Genomic DNA, 13621 nt, shown 5'->3' with positions numbered 1-13621 from the left:
ATGTGTGGGGTTGCTTCTCAGCCAAGGGAGTGGGCTCACTCACAATTTTGCCTAAGAACACAGCCATGAATAAAGAATGGTACCAACACATCCTCCAAGAGCAACTTCTCCCAACCATCCAAGAACAGTTTGGTGACGAACAATGCCTTTTCCAGCATGATGGAGCACCTTGCCATAAGGCAAAAGTGATAACTAAGTGGCTCGGGGAACAAAACATCGACATTTTGGGTCCATGGCCAGGAAACTCCCCAGACCTTAATCCCATTGAGAACTTGTGGTCAATCCTCAAGAGGCGGGTGGACAAACAAAAACCCACAAATTCTGACAAGCTCCAAGCATTGATTATGCAAGAATGGGCTGCCATCAGTCAGGATGTGGCCCAGAAGTTAATTGACAGCATGCCAGGGCGGATTGCAGAGGTCTTGAAAAAGAAGGGTCAACACTGCAAATATTGACTCTTTGCATAAAATTAATGTAATTATAAATAAAAGCCTTTAACACTTATGGAATGCTTGTAATTATACTTCACTATACCATAGTAACATCTGACAAAAATATCTAAAAACACTGAAGCAGCAAACTTAGTGAAGACTAATACTTGTGTCATTCTCAAAACTTTTGACAACGTGATCGGGAGCTCCTGGCGGTGAAGTTGGCATTAGAAGAGTGGAGACACTGGCTGGAGGGCGCCAGGGACACTTTTCTCATCCTCACCGACCATCGGAACCTGGAATACATACAGACAGCGAGGCGGCTGAACCGGCGCCAAGCAAGGTGGGCCTTTTTCTTTACAAGATTCAACTTCACCCTGTCATACCGCCCAGTTTCAAAGAACATCAAAGCCGATGCCGTGTCCCATCTCCACGATTCAGGAGAGGTTCCGGTCCTGAGTGCGCCCATCATACCGCCCTCCCGACTCGTTGCCCCCATGCTTTGGGACATAGACGTGGACATACGCCAGGATCTGGAGAGGGAACCCGCGCCTGCTACCTGTCCTCCGGAGCGCACCTACATTCCCACGCAGGTAAGGGATCGGCTATTGACCTGGGCACACACATCCCTTGCCACTGGACACCCAGGTATCACCCGCACCACTCAATCCATCTCCGATAAGTACTGATGGCCCACCTTGGCGCAGGACGTCGCCCGCTATGTCAACTCCTTTTCCGTATGTGCTCAAACCAAGTCTTTGCGGCACGCCCCAGCAGGGAAACTCCTTCCCCTCCCCGTGCCTCAGCGGCCTTGGTCCCATCTGTCTATAGGTTTTGTGACTGATCTTCCCCTGTCTGATGGTTTCACCACTGTTATGGTTGTTGTGGACAGATTCTACAAATCCTGCCGTTTTATCCCTCTCTCTGGTGTCCCTACTGCTCTCCAGGTCTCTGAGGCATTGTTCCAGCAGGTCTTCCGTCACTATGGCCTTCCGGAGGATATCAATTCACGTTGCGAGTATGGAAAGCCAGAAGGAGCAGGCGGATCGCCACCACAGTGAGGCTCCTGTATTCCATCCTGGTAATCACATTTGGCTCTCCACCAGGAACCTCCCGCTCCGCCGGAAGCTGAGCCCCCAGTTTGTGGGGCCATTCAAAGTCATCCGGAGGGTCAATGAGGTAACATACCGATTACAGCTTCCCACTAACTACCAGATCTCACCCACTTTTCATGTTTCCCTCCTCAGGCCGGTGGTTCCTGGTCCCCTGGCTGATGCCGTCCCCCACGACACCCCTTCACCTCCCCTGGACATCGAGGGAAGCCCCGCCTATGCTGTCAGATCCCTCCCGGACTCCCGACGTCATGGGGGTCGGCTCCAGTACCTGGTGGACTGGGAGGGGTACGGTCCAGAGGAGTGGTGTTGGGTTCCGGTGGACAACATTGTAGATCCCAAACTCATCCGAGATTTTTCACCTTCGCAGACCGGACTGGCCCGCTCCTCGCCCTCGGGGCCGTCCCACTGGCCGGCGTCGTCCTGCGGCTGCTCTGTCTACTAACCACCGGTCCTGGCAACCATCATTACGCACACCTGCGCCCCATCATGACGCACCCCTGGACTCCATCACTCCCTGATTACTTCCCCTTTATCTAGCACTTCGTTGTATCACCTATTAGGTAGTATTGTTTCCTGTTTTCATGTTTAGACTCTACTCCTGTTTTGTATTCACTCTATGTTTGTTCCTATTAAACTCACATTACAATCTAAATCAATTCAGAATGATTTGATAGCTTCCATCGCATCATCCATTAAAAGTGAGATTAAAAGAGAGGTTGACGCAGCGCATTTTATCGCATGGCAAATGGATGAAATCACAGACATCAGCTGTCGCTCGCAGTTCTTAGTTATTGTCAGTTATGTGGATGATCAGGGCTTTATTCAGGAACATTTCTTGGGCTACTTTGATGCGCAGTCTGTTTGACTTTGTGAAGTCTGAGATGTCCGAGTTTAACTTCATGGAGAAACGTGTTGCCCAAACCTATGATGGTGCTGCTCTAATGGAATGTATCTGCTATTTGTATTTACAGCTAAGTCCCCTCCTGTTCCCTGATTAAGCGGGGATGAACACTCCACTCCACTACCAGTGTCAACTCTCTCCTGATATGACCTGAAGCCACGTCTCATTGTGCTGTCTCATCCACTGGCGCAATGAATGTTTCCTCTCCAAGCACTGTAAGAGACCCTGACAATGTACTCTCATTACTGTATGTAGAGTCAATCACATACTCTAACACAATCACATTATTACACATACACGTCAATGTGTTTTTAATCTTTGCTTGGACTAACTAATTCTTAGCTTTTTTGTCTAATCGTGTTGTGTTATTGTTTTTTTGTCTTCCAAGTCAAATCCTGTCCTGCCCTCAGTGGAAGTGTTGCGTTCTTCTCCAACACCATCCATCCATGATGAGCCTGTCCTGCACTGAAATCAAGCCTCTGAACAGCTCAACTCATGCCTCATACCCTCATTCAATCACTGCTGTGATCCCTTCCCAACAGTGTAAGTAGCCCTCTCATTCCCATTCCCCGTCATATTTTTACTATAAATGTCTTTGTTAAATGTTTTAGGTTATAAAATAATTTGCCTTTTAACGATTTTTGAAACATGTTTTGTCGTCTCCGTGCGGTCCGCGCCTATACCGTGGGTCTCCAATCCTCCTATATTTTTTAAATCACCAGCCTCCACTGGTCCCTATAGGCCTACAGGGTACACTGCTTTTCAGTCAAAAGCCACACACTAATGCAAGTATAAGCATATTTACACATGCAAATACAAGGCTTTGTGCAGTGACCTATTACAGTAATTAATTAATTAGGCTATGTTCTGGTGAACACTGAAAACCAGCACGCAGTGCAGCTTTCATGGACTAGCAAGGCTTCATCATCCTCCACATAATGTAATGAAGAATTGATGGCATATTTACTCAAAAGAGAAACCTGAAAATAACTATTCTGCATAGATCGGACATGTTTACTGTGTATAAACTACTCCCTTTAACTCTTGTACCGCCCTGTAACATGCACGCGCACGGGAGCCTGTGCGCACACACACACACACACAAACTACCTGCTGAAGGTCTGTGAGGATGTAATCACAGAGCACGACTAAATCCTGTGAGGTCTACTGCTCTACAAGAAAAACAAACACATCCTCACATGATAAGCAACACAGAACATGAATATAAACACGAGATAGGCTATAAACTGAGTTCCAGTAATCTGTATCCCTGGGCAACTTTTATATAATCCATAAACAATCAAAGAGAGGAGATTTCTGGGAATAAGACTTGAACGCAAAGAAGACTCAAAGTCACAGGGTTGTTCTCCCTGAGGTATGCATTAACTTCACAAAAGATAGACATATTGGAATAACCCGTAGAAAGCACAGTAGAAAATTGATTTTTACGATCGCCCACAGTATGTTAACGGCAGCTGCTGCTCGACCTTAACTCAAATTTCATATCACAGAAAATGTATTCCAACAGCATAAAGCTTTAAAGCTTGCTATATCACTAAAACTCCAGTTGGAGAGTCAGTATCCCCCCCTGCTTCCCCTGTTTGATGTCTGCCTGTTATTTTCATGTAAAATGTTAGCTGAAGGCAGGAGGGCTCGGGGCTCCGTGTCTTTATTACCCTCCCACTGTGCCTAGAGCTGTGGCGTTTGGCCCCATTGACCTCTCACCTGGAAGTCATTCCTTGCTCTCTCACAACTCCCCTGTTAGTATGTGTACCTCTCATCGTTAGCCCCCTACAACCCTACCTGAACCTGTGAGTTTGAGCCCCAGCTGAGCCTATGAACCCCAAACTCCCCAGGCACTGCTACACCTGCTTCAAACAGGCCCTCCACTGCTTTTCCTCCTCCTTCAGTTTCGACTGCAGCTCAAATCCCAGAATCTCGGCTGCTCTTATGCCAATACCAGATAGAGGAAGCCTGCATTACTCAGTTTCTCTCGTTCGCTTTCGCTCTCTCTCTTTCCACCTCTCTCCGATTCTGTCATCATATATTTTTTTTTACCAAAGCTCCAATAATTCATGAGAATGTACTGTGTCAAATCAAATCAAAATGTATTTGCCACATGCGCCGAATACAACAGGTGTAGACATTACCGTGAAAAGCTTCCTTACAGCCCTTAACCAACAATGCATTTATTTCTTAATAAAAAAGTAAAATAAAACAACAACAACAAAAAAAGTGTTGAGAAAAAAAGAGCAGAAGTAAAATAAAATAACAGTAGGGAGGCTATATACAGGGGGTACCGGTGCAGAATCAATGTGCGGGGGCACCGGCTAGTTGAGGTAATATGCACATGTGGGTAGAGTTAAAGTGACTATGCATAATAATTAACAGAGTAGCAGCAGCGTAAAAAGATGGGGTGGGGGTGCAAATAGTCCGGGTAGCCATGATTAGCTGTTCAGGAGTCTTATGGCTTGGGGGTAGAAGCTGTTGAAAAGCCTTTTGGACCTAGACTTGGCGCTCCGGTACCGCTTGCCGTGCGGTAGCAGAGAGAACAGTCTATGACTAGGGTGGCTGGAGGCTTTGACAATTTTGAGGGCCTTCCTCTGACACCGCCTGGTATAGAGGCCCTGGATGGCAGGAAGCTTGGCCCCAGTGATGTACTGGGCCGTACGCACTACCCTCTGTAGTGCCTTGCTGTCGGAGGCCGAGCAGTTGCCATACCAGGCGGTGATGCAACCAGTCAGGATGCTCTCGATGGTGCAGCTGAGGACCCATGCCAAATCTTTTCAGTCTCCTGAGGGGGAATAGGCTTTGTTGTGCCCTCTTCACGACTGTCTTGGTGTGTTTGGACCATGATAGTTCGTTGGTGATGTGGACACAAAGGAACTTGAAGCTCTCAACCTGTTCCACTACAGCCCCGTCGATGAGAATGGGGGCGTGCTCAGTCCTCTTTTTTTTCCCTGTAGTCCACAATCATCTCCTTTGTCTTGGTCACGTTGAGGGAGAGGTTGTTATCCTGGCACCACACTGCCAGGTCTCTGACCTCCTCCCTATAGGCTGTCTCATTGTTGTCGGTGATCAGGCCTAACACTGTTGTGTCTTCGGCAAACTTAATGATGGTGTTGGAGTCGTGCCTGGCCATGCAGTCATGGGTGAACAGGGAGTACAGGAGGGGACTGAGCACGCACCTCTGAGGGGCCCCTGTGTTGAGGATCAGCGTGGCAGATGTGTTGTTACCTACCCTTACCACCTGGGGGCGGCCCGTCAGGAAGTCCAGGATCCAGTTGCAGAGGGAGGTGTTTAGTCCCAGGATCCTTAGCTTAGTGATGAGCTTTGAGGGCACTATGGTGTTGAACGCTGAGATGTAGTCAATGTAGGTGTTCCTCTTGTCCAGGTGGGAAAGGGCAGTGTGGAGTGCAATGGAGATTGCATCATCTGTGGATCTGTTGGGGCGGTATGCAAATTGGAGTGGGTCTAGGGTTTGTGGGATAATGGTGTTGATGTGAGCCATGACCAGCCTTTCAAAGCACTTAATGGCTACAGACGTCAGTGCTACGGGTCGGTAGTCATTTAGGCAGGTTATCTTAGTGTCCTTGGGCACGGGGACTATGGTGGTCTGCTTGAAACATGTTGATATTACAGACTCAGTCAGGGACATGTTGAAAATGTCAGTGAAGACACTTGCCAGTTGGTCAGCACATGCTCGGAGTACACGTCCTGGTAATCCGTCGGGCCCTGCGGCCTTGTGAATGTTGACCTGCTTAAAAGTCTTACTTACATCGGCTACGGAGAGCGTGATCACATAGTCATCCGGAACAGCTGGTGCTCTCATGCATGCTTCAGTGTTGCTTGCCTCGAAGCGAGCATAGAAGTGGTTTAGCTTGTCTGGAAGTCTTGTGTCACTGGGCAGCTCGTGGCTGTGCTTCCCTTTGTAGTCTGTAAAAGTTTTCAAGCCCTGCCACATCCAACGAGCATCAGAGCCGGTGTAGTACGATTCAATCTTAGTCCTGTATTGACTCTTTGCCTGTTTGATGGTTCGTCGGAGGGCATAGCGGGATTTCTTATAAGCGTCCGGGTTAGAGTCCCGCTCATTGAAAACGGCAGCTCTACCCTTTAGCTCAGTGCGGATGTTTCCTGTAATCCATGGCTTCTGGTTGGGGTATGTACGTTCGGTCACTGTGGGGACGACATCATCGATGCACTTATTGATGAAGCCAGTGACTGATGTGGTGTACTCCTCAATGCTATCTGAAGAATCCCGGAACATGTTCCAGTCTGTGCTAGCAAAACAGTCCTGTAGCTTAGCATCTGCGTCATCTGACCACTTTTTTATTAACCGAGTCACTGGTGCGTAAATTTCAGGGAGTACAAGGAGTTGAATGACATTTACACCTGCTTACAGATGTAGGATCTTAATTTGATCACACTGTTGCAGGAGAACTTCACTGCAATGCAGGAAATGTAAAACTTGCAGTGTATTTGAGGTTTAAAAAGGCTTCTGAAGTTTGTAATTTCCACTTTGAAATTTCAGACTTGATTTTCCCTTACGAAAAATACATCAACCCCATCAAAAATATCCATTAATCATAACCCACATAATAATTCATATTTCCTGTTGATGCAGGATTATTTTGCTGCTGTACCAAGCTGGCTCAAATTAAGATCCTACATCTATACGCTAGGAGGAAAATAGGGGTAGTGAAAGAATGGATGTTTTTAGTAGACAACTGAGAAACTAATTAATGAATATCGCTCAATTGGAATTAGGCTTCAGCTTCTGACAGCAATCATTGAGAAAGTGATTTATAACATCAGAAAACAAAATCATGCAGAGTGTAGATGAGAGATATGGAAACAATAGTTTTGCGCATCAGAGTCGATACGATTTCTGCAGTAGTGGGGGTGGGATATGGCAACGGAAACCACATCATCAGAGAATCAAAGTGGATTCATAGGTCTCAATCTCCACACTGCCATTGAGGAGGACGGAAAGAAAGGAGGTTTGTTGTCAACAGTCCCTCAAGTGCGTCAGCTCCTGCTCTGAACTGCTCTGCACACAAGTGGTTCATGTATACAGTTAGGTGACCTGGACTCACAGAGACCATGATGTAACTGAACAAAAAAATAAACGCAACATGCAACAATTTCAACAATTTTACTGAGTTACAGTTCATATAAGGCAATCAGTCAATTGAAATAAATTCATTAGGCCCTAATCTATGGATTTCACATGACTGGGCAGGAGCGCAGCCATGGGTGGGCCTGGGTCCCATTATGCCTGGCGAAAACCAAACACTGCATTCCACATTAAGAACCTTATACCAACGGTTAAGCATGGTGGTGGTAGTGATGGTTTGGGGATGCTTTGCTGCCTCAGCATCTGGATGACTTGCCTTAATAGAAGGAACCATGAATTCTGCTCTGTATCAGAGAATTCTACAGGAGAATGTCAGGCCATCCCCGTCTGTGAGCTGAAGCTGAAGTGCAGCTGGGTCATGCAGCAAGACAATGATCCAAAACACAAAATCAAGTCTACATGAAAATGGCTAAAAAGCAACACATTTTAGGTTTTGGAATGGCCTAGTCAAATTCCAGACTTAATCCCAAGTGAGATGTTGTGGCAGGACTTGAAACGAGCAGTTCATGTTGGAAAACCCACAAAAGTTGCTGAGTTAAAGCAGTTCTGCATGGAAGAGTGGGCCAAAATTATTCCACAGCAATGTGAGAGACAGATCAACAACTACAGCAAGCATTTGGTTGCAGTCATTGCAGCTAAAGGTGGCACAACCAGTTATTGAGTGTAAGGGGGCAATTACTTTTTCACACAGAGGCATTGGGTGTTGCATAACTTTGTTTATGAAATAAATTAAATAAGTATGTAATTATTGTGTTATTTGTTCACTCAGGTTCCTTTTATCTAATATTCGGTTTTGGTTGAAGATCTGATAACAGTAGAGAAAATTGTAAAGGGGGCAAATACTTTTTTACTGCACTGAAGCTAGCTAACACACTAGAAACAAACAAAAAACATGTTTTTAGTTGCCTGGTTTGCTAGATTGACATATACTAAATTCATTTGTAAACGGATGGGTATGTTGGTGTTAAAATACACCCAGTTATGCTATTTTGGACCACCAGGCTGCTAATGTCATGCAGCCTGTCGTTTTTGTGTTTATACTTATTCATAACAACAACGACAAGTTTGATGTCGGACGACATTAGAATGTTCATGATGTCATTGCGACAACTGTATAGCTACAGACAAGTCGATAGACGTAGTAAAAACAAGTCTTTAGTCTTGAAATCTTTGGTTGTTTAGTACACTACCGTACTCACTGTTTAGCACATGGCCTCACATGTGAATCCTTTAAGAGATGGGTGGGGCTAAGGAGGTGTGAACGATGCTGAATAGGTGTAGACAAAGAAGAGCTCTCCAGTAGGTACCGAAACATTCAAGGGCCATTTTCTCAAAAGTGGGGTTACAAGTTTATCAACTTTCAAAGCAGAATTACTTTCCCATTGTTCCTCAACTGTAGAGTATGATATACCATTTACTAGCTCTAAGTCTCTACTTTTATCCAATGTAAAAAACACAATTTCAAAATGTTGCTACATAAGACCGAATCGAGCCGGTCGGTCACATATATCAAAAGGATCAAACAGACCACAACAGTACGTGGTCTTTGAAGTGCACATACTAAAACACTTATACAAACCACTGTGTTGGATGAGAACAGAAGTGCACACTTACCCTTTATGGCTAACTTACCAGCCATGTCGAACAGACTAACACACAAAGGAACCACAATATCACACCAACACAATGATATACTAAAACACCAAAGTATCAACATACAGTACTATCAGCAGTAAAATACAGCGATACTAACACATTAACCCACGATACTATCACACCAACAAACGATGCTAACACAGTGACACTCACCTGCCACTACACCAGCCATGTAGAGCAGACTGATGCGTAGGATGCCGTGGACCATCTCCAAGGGAACGCCGATCATCAGCTGGAGCAGAGCGTTGAACCCCAGCTGTTCCAACCTGAGAGACACAGTGAACAGGAGGAGGACGACACTGGTCTCAATGACAAATGAATAATGCATAGTGTTTTAATCAGCTCCTTTGGTCTAGACACTTCATCAAAGGTATCTACAGAAGTCATCTATCACCATCTATCCATCAATCCTATCTATGGCATTATCTGTCAATGCAGTATCAATTATTTTTTGCTTCACACTGTGAGTGAGTGAATGAATGTGTGTGTGTGCGTGTGTGTGTGCGTGTGTGTGAGTGTAGGCGCTGGTGTGTGTGTGAATGAGGTGGGGTGGTTTCTTACCCAACGTGCATGAACATGTAGCTGAAGAAGCGCCACACCTGGAGGCGGTGTCTGGGATGGTACACCAGGGAGCTCTTCATGAAGTCTGGCTGGTACGTCTGCAGCACCCACTTATTCAGCATGATGCCATAGCACATGAACACAATGATCTGATGGGAGAGACGACACACACATGCTGGTTCACACCCACGTCTCTTCATTCAGACACTCATATCATATAGTACAGAGTTCTGTTTGGGAGCCAATTGTGATTGAGCTAATAAATGCCATGATTGTTGTCTTTTTTTTTTTTGCCTTGCGTCGGCTGAAGACTTCCATTTTCACAGACAGGCGATGCACATACAGAAAGACACACGGAGCTGGTCCGATTCCATTAGCTCCTTTCATAGATCAATTAATCATAATTTCATGAATTTAAATGAAAGTGAAATAGTCTTTATCGTAGCCAAATTGTCATTACAGACCATTCACTGCCATTGTGAAGCATTTAAGAGCACTTACAGTACTTGGCTTTCTTCAGAATGACAGTGAGTTTGAGTAGAAGCAGGTTTTATAGCATTCCCTATTCAAGTCATGGCCACCGGGGATAAAGCAGTCTGTTGGTTTTCTTTTCTTTCCCGTCACTAAATTGTTCCATTAATATCACTAAATTGGCCAGAGAATAGTCCACTGGCTTGGTTGCCCAGTTCGACATCAGTTGCTGATAAGAATCCAAGAATCAGAGCATGAAAGCCAATAGACAGTGTTGCCTTCGAGGTCTGGCATTGAATATACCACTGTTTACCCAAGTGTGGGTCAGTGCCCAGACTGCCCATTATTGGATCACATCCATTTCCTCATATGACAAAGCTAAAGATGTTTTATGACAGAAACATTGTTGTGCTTATTTTAAGGGTCATAAGTAAATACTAACATCTTCAGGTGGGTCACAATGCAAGAGTGTTTGGGAACCACTGGTCTTAACAATGAGCAGTTCAGTCATGTGAGACCTCTCACCTGGATGATGGTAATGATGGCCATGAAGACAGGTGGGGGACACAAGCTGTTCTGGTGGAAGTACCAGCGCCGGTCTGTCTCACAGGGCAGGATCTCATAGGCCACGTAGCGCACAAAGCGCTTGTACACGCCCAGGCCCGTCTCGTCCAATAGAATCTCCCGCTGCAGCGTGCGGCGGCCATTGGCGATGGCCCGTCGGAAACTGCTGGAGCGTTTGCTGCTCATCTGAGGAGGGTGGAAGATAGAGAGAGAGAAAGGAGAGAGAGAGAGAGAAGGAGAGAGAGAGAGAGAGAATGAGAATGAGAGCGAGAGGGAGAAGGAGAAGGAGAAGGAGAGCGAGTGAGAGAGAGAGAGAGAGAGAGAGAGAGAGAGAGAGAGAGAAGGAAAGAGAGAAGTTAGTATTCCTTTGAATCTATAATTTGATAGCTAATTTGAATTGTCATGCTAAATGCCTGAAACTGCTTTTAGAAGTTGAAACGCAACTATTATGCAGCAACCCTATGTCTTCCTAAAGTGCTGAAGCAAACTTTTGAAGGCACAGAGAACTGAAAAGCCATGTAGCCTAGCTGGGGCTAAGACGTTCAAAGTGCCACCTGCACTCTACTTCAAACAAAGAGAATCTCCGTTCTCCCAGCTTCCAAGGGTGAGAAAAGACGCACGTCAACTTGAAGCGTTCGGGGCTAAAAGTGGAGGAGATTATTTCAGCGCTGCCTTGCATTGACAGGTACACATGGTGCCTCTCTTCACTCAAAATAACCGTGTGATTTTGCCATTGAGGGGCAAAGCTCTGCTGAGTAGAACTGTTCAACCCGGCGGAGAGTGGAGAATGCGGTGGGGAGACGGATGACAGCCTCCTGTTATCAAATCAAATCAAATTGTATTTGTCACATGCGCCGAATACAACAGGTGTAGTAGACCTTACAGTGAAATGCTTACTAACAAGCCCTTAACCAACAATGCAGTTTTAAGAAAAATAAGTGTTCAGTAAAAAATAGATAAGTAAAAAAATTAATACAAAAAAAAATTATAATAATTAAAGAGCAGCAGTAAAATAACAGTAGTATCATGGATACTCCAGGTTTTCTAAGTGAGCAGTAACGATACAGCTGTGTGCTAGCATGACTTGGTACATGGAACCCTGGAAGTTTGCAGCTTTAGTAGGATCTTGAGATAACACCCTGGTGCAACCACCCAAAAAATATATAAACGTTACTTGATGACAGACATATTGTAGCATGAATCTGGAAGAAAATGAACGTCCTCTTATGACGACAATAAATCTGAATCTGAAAAGCTCTACAAGGAAAGGACACTGGAAAAAGCAAACTGATCTGTGTTTACCTATACAATGGAGAAATGCTTAAATCCAAGATGATACACAAACAATATTGCAAGCCACATTCCTACTGTATCCATCTATACTGCAGCAGTTGTCAGAGTCGCCACAGACCCCACCAGACAGGCAGCTAAAGCAAACCAACCATAATTCATTAGGTGCTGTCGTGTGCAGGCTCATTACATCCGGACACTGCGGGGAGTATAATAATGAAAGTAATCGGGGACAATATCAATACAGCGCTAACAAAATAAAAAAAAACAAGGACACTAAGAAATATATAACAAACAAATGAATCTTGAAAGAAAATAATTTAGGAATAACAGAAATATAGTTAGTCTGTAGAGCGGTAGTGGATGATGGTGGTGGTGAAGTTTAGCGGAGCGGGATGCCGTGAGACACATATTAAGTCATTACGATGCCGGGGTTGAACAATGAGCGAGTGTGGGCCTGTGGCATGTTGATAACCAGCGTGAGCATGAGAGGAGCTGCCGGCCCTCCCGTGGCTGCACCACTGCATATTTTAGCATGGAGATCAAGCCCAGGAAATGCAATTATACTGTCCGTGCGCTAGGAGGGAGAGGAAAGCAGAAGAGATGGGAGGGAGACATTAGGAAGTAAGGAAAGGAAAATTAGGTAGGGAAAATGGGATGCCTGTGTGGATCGACTCGCTCCGGGAAAGGACAGCTGCCGTTGGACTGCGGAAGTGAATTGTTTCCACCTGTCTTCAATAATGTCTTTATTAGAAGACTTAAGAGACTGAATGGGAGAAAGGGAAGGTGTTTGTGTGGGATTTCTTTTCTAAACGATGCCTGTGTTTCCAGTGTTTTATCTGTTTGTTCTCCCAAAACACCTGCTGCCTCTCCTCTTAGCGACACGTTTCATCTCGCTCTCTGACATTTGAGCTCCTGAATGTTCCTGGGAGACATTTCCAGATAGACACTTGTCATTCTGCCCCGCCTTCTCCTCCGACATGAGGGACCGCCGCTTCTAAAGTGAGAATTAAGCGTCCTTTGAAGTTCGGGATGTGAGAGAGGGAGGCAGACAATAAAGCACGTTAGCACGGAAGCTGATGACTTGACTGGTGAGCCCTGAGAAACTCAGTAGGAGCACTCTAGCAGGGTGTGCTAGCATCACATCAGACTATGGCATCAACAAGGTCCGCAGCTAAAACTCCCCTGACAAGAAGGAGATGTCTGCCAGGGAACATAATTGATATTAAAGGCTATGGCTAAAGATGGAGCTAAATATATAATTAACTTCCAGGGAGACCGGAATGAACCTAATTGACATCGGTGTGTGTTTGCGTGTGTATGCCTGTGTGTGTATGTGTGTGTGTGTGTGTGCGTGTGTGTGCGTGCACACGTGTGTATTTAAAACAGCAGGGTGCTCACACTCCCCTCCTTGAGAACAGTGTGTGGGGTTACAGTACATGTTGGTACTCAGCTCAGCTCCAGCCTCTGTCCTTCATGACTTAATTAGTAATGG

At 45.4% G+C, this 13621-nt stretch overlaps 1 protein-coding gene across 2 annotated transcripts in view; it reads right to left on the bottom strand.

The window, feature by feature from the left end:
- Positions 1-13621, bottom strand: part of LOC121567462 (rhomboid-related protein 1) — an 80576-nt gene that overhangs the window by 40423 nt on the left and 26532 nt on the right. For both annotated transcript variants that reach the window (XM_041877519.1, XM_045220865.1), the window contains 3 exons: positions 10798-11022; positions 9802-9950; positions 9394-9506 (listed from right to left, as the gene is read on the bottom strand). In XM_041877519.1, coding sequence (XP_041733453.1) covers positions 9394-9506; positions 9802-9950; positions 10798-11022 — 487 coding nt within the window. The remainder of the gene's footprint in view (positions 1-9393; positions 9507-9801; positions 9951-10797; positions 11023-13621) is intronic.

This window comes from Coregonus clupeaformis, chromosome 1 (assembly GCF_020615455.1).
Source record: "Coregonus clupeaformis isolate EN_2021a chromosome 1, ASM2061545v1, whole genome shotgun sequence".
NCBI classification, from domain to species: domain Eukaryota; kingdom Metazoa; phylum Chordata; class Actinopteri; order Salmoniformes; family Salmonidae; genus Coregonus; species Coregonus clupeaformis.
This window is presented reverse-complemented; position numbering and strand designations above follow the sequence as displayed.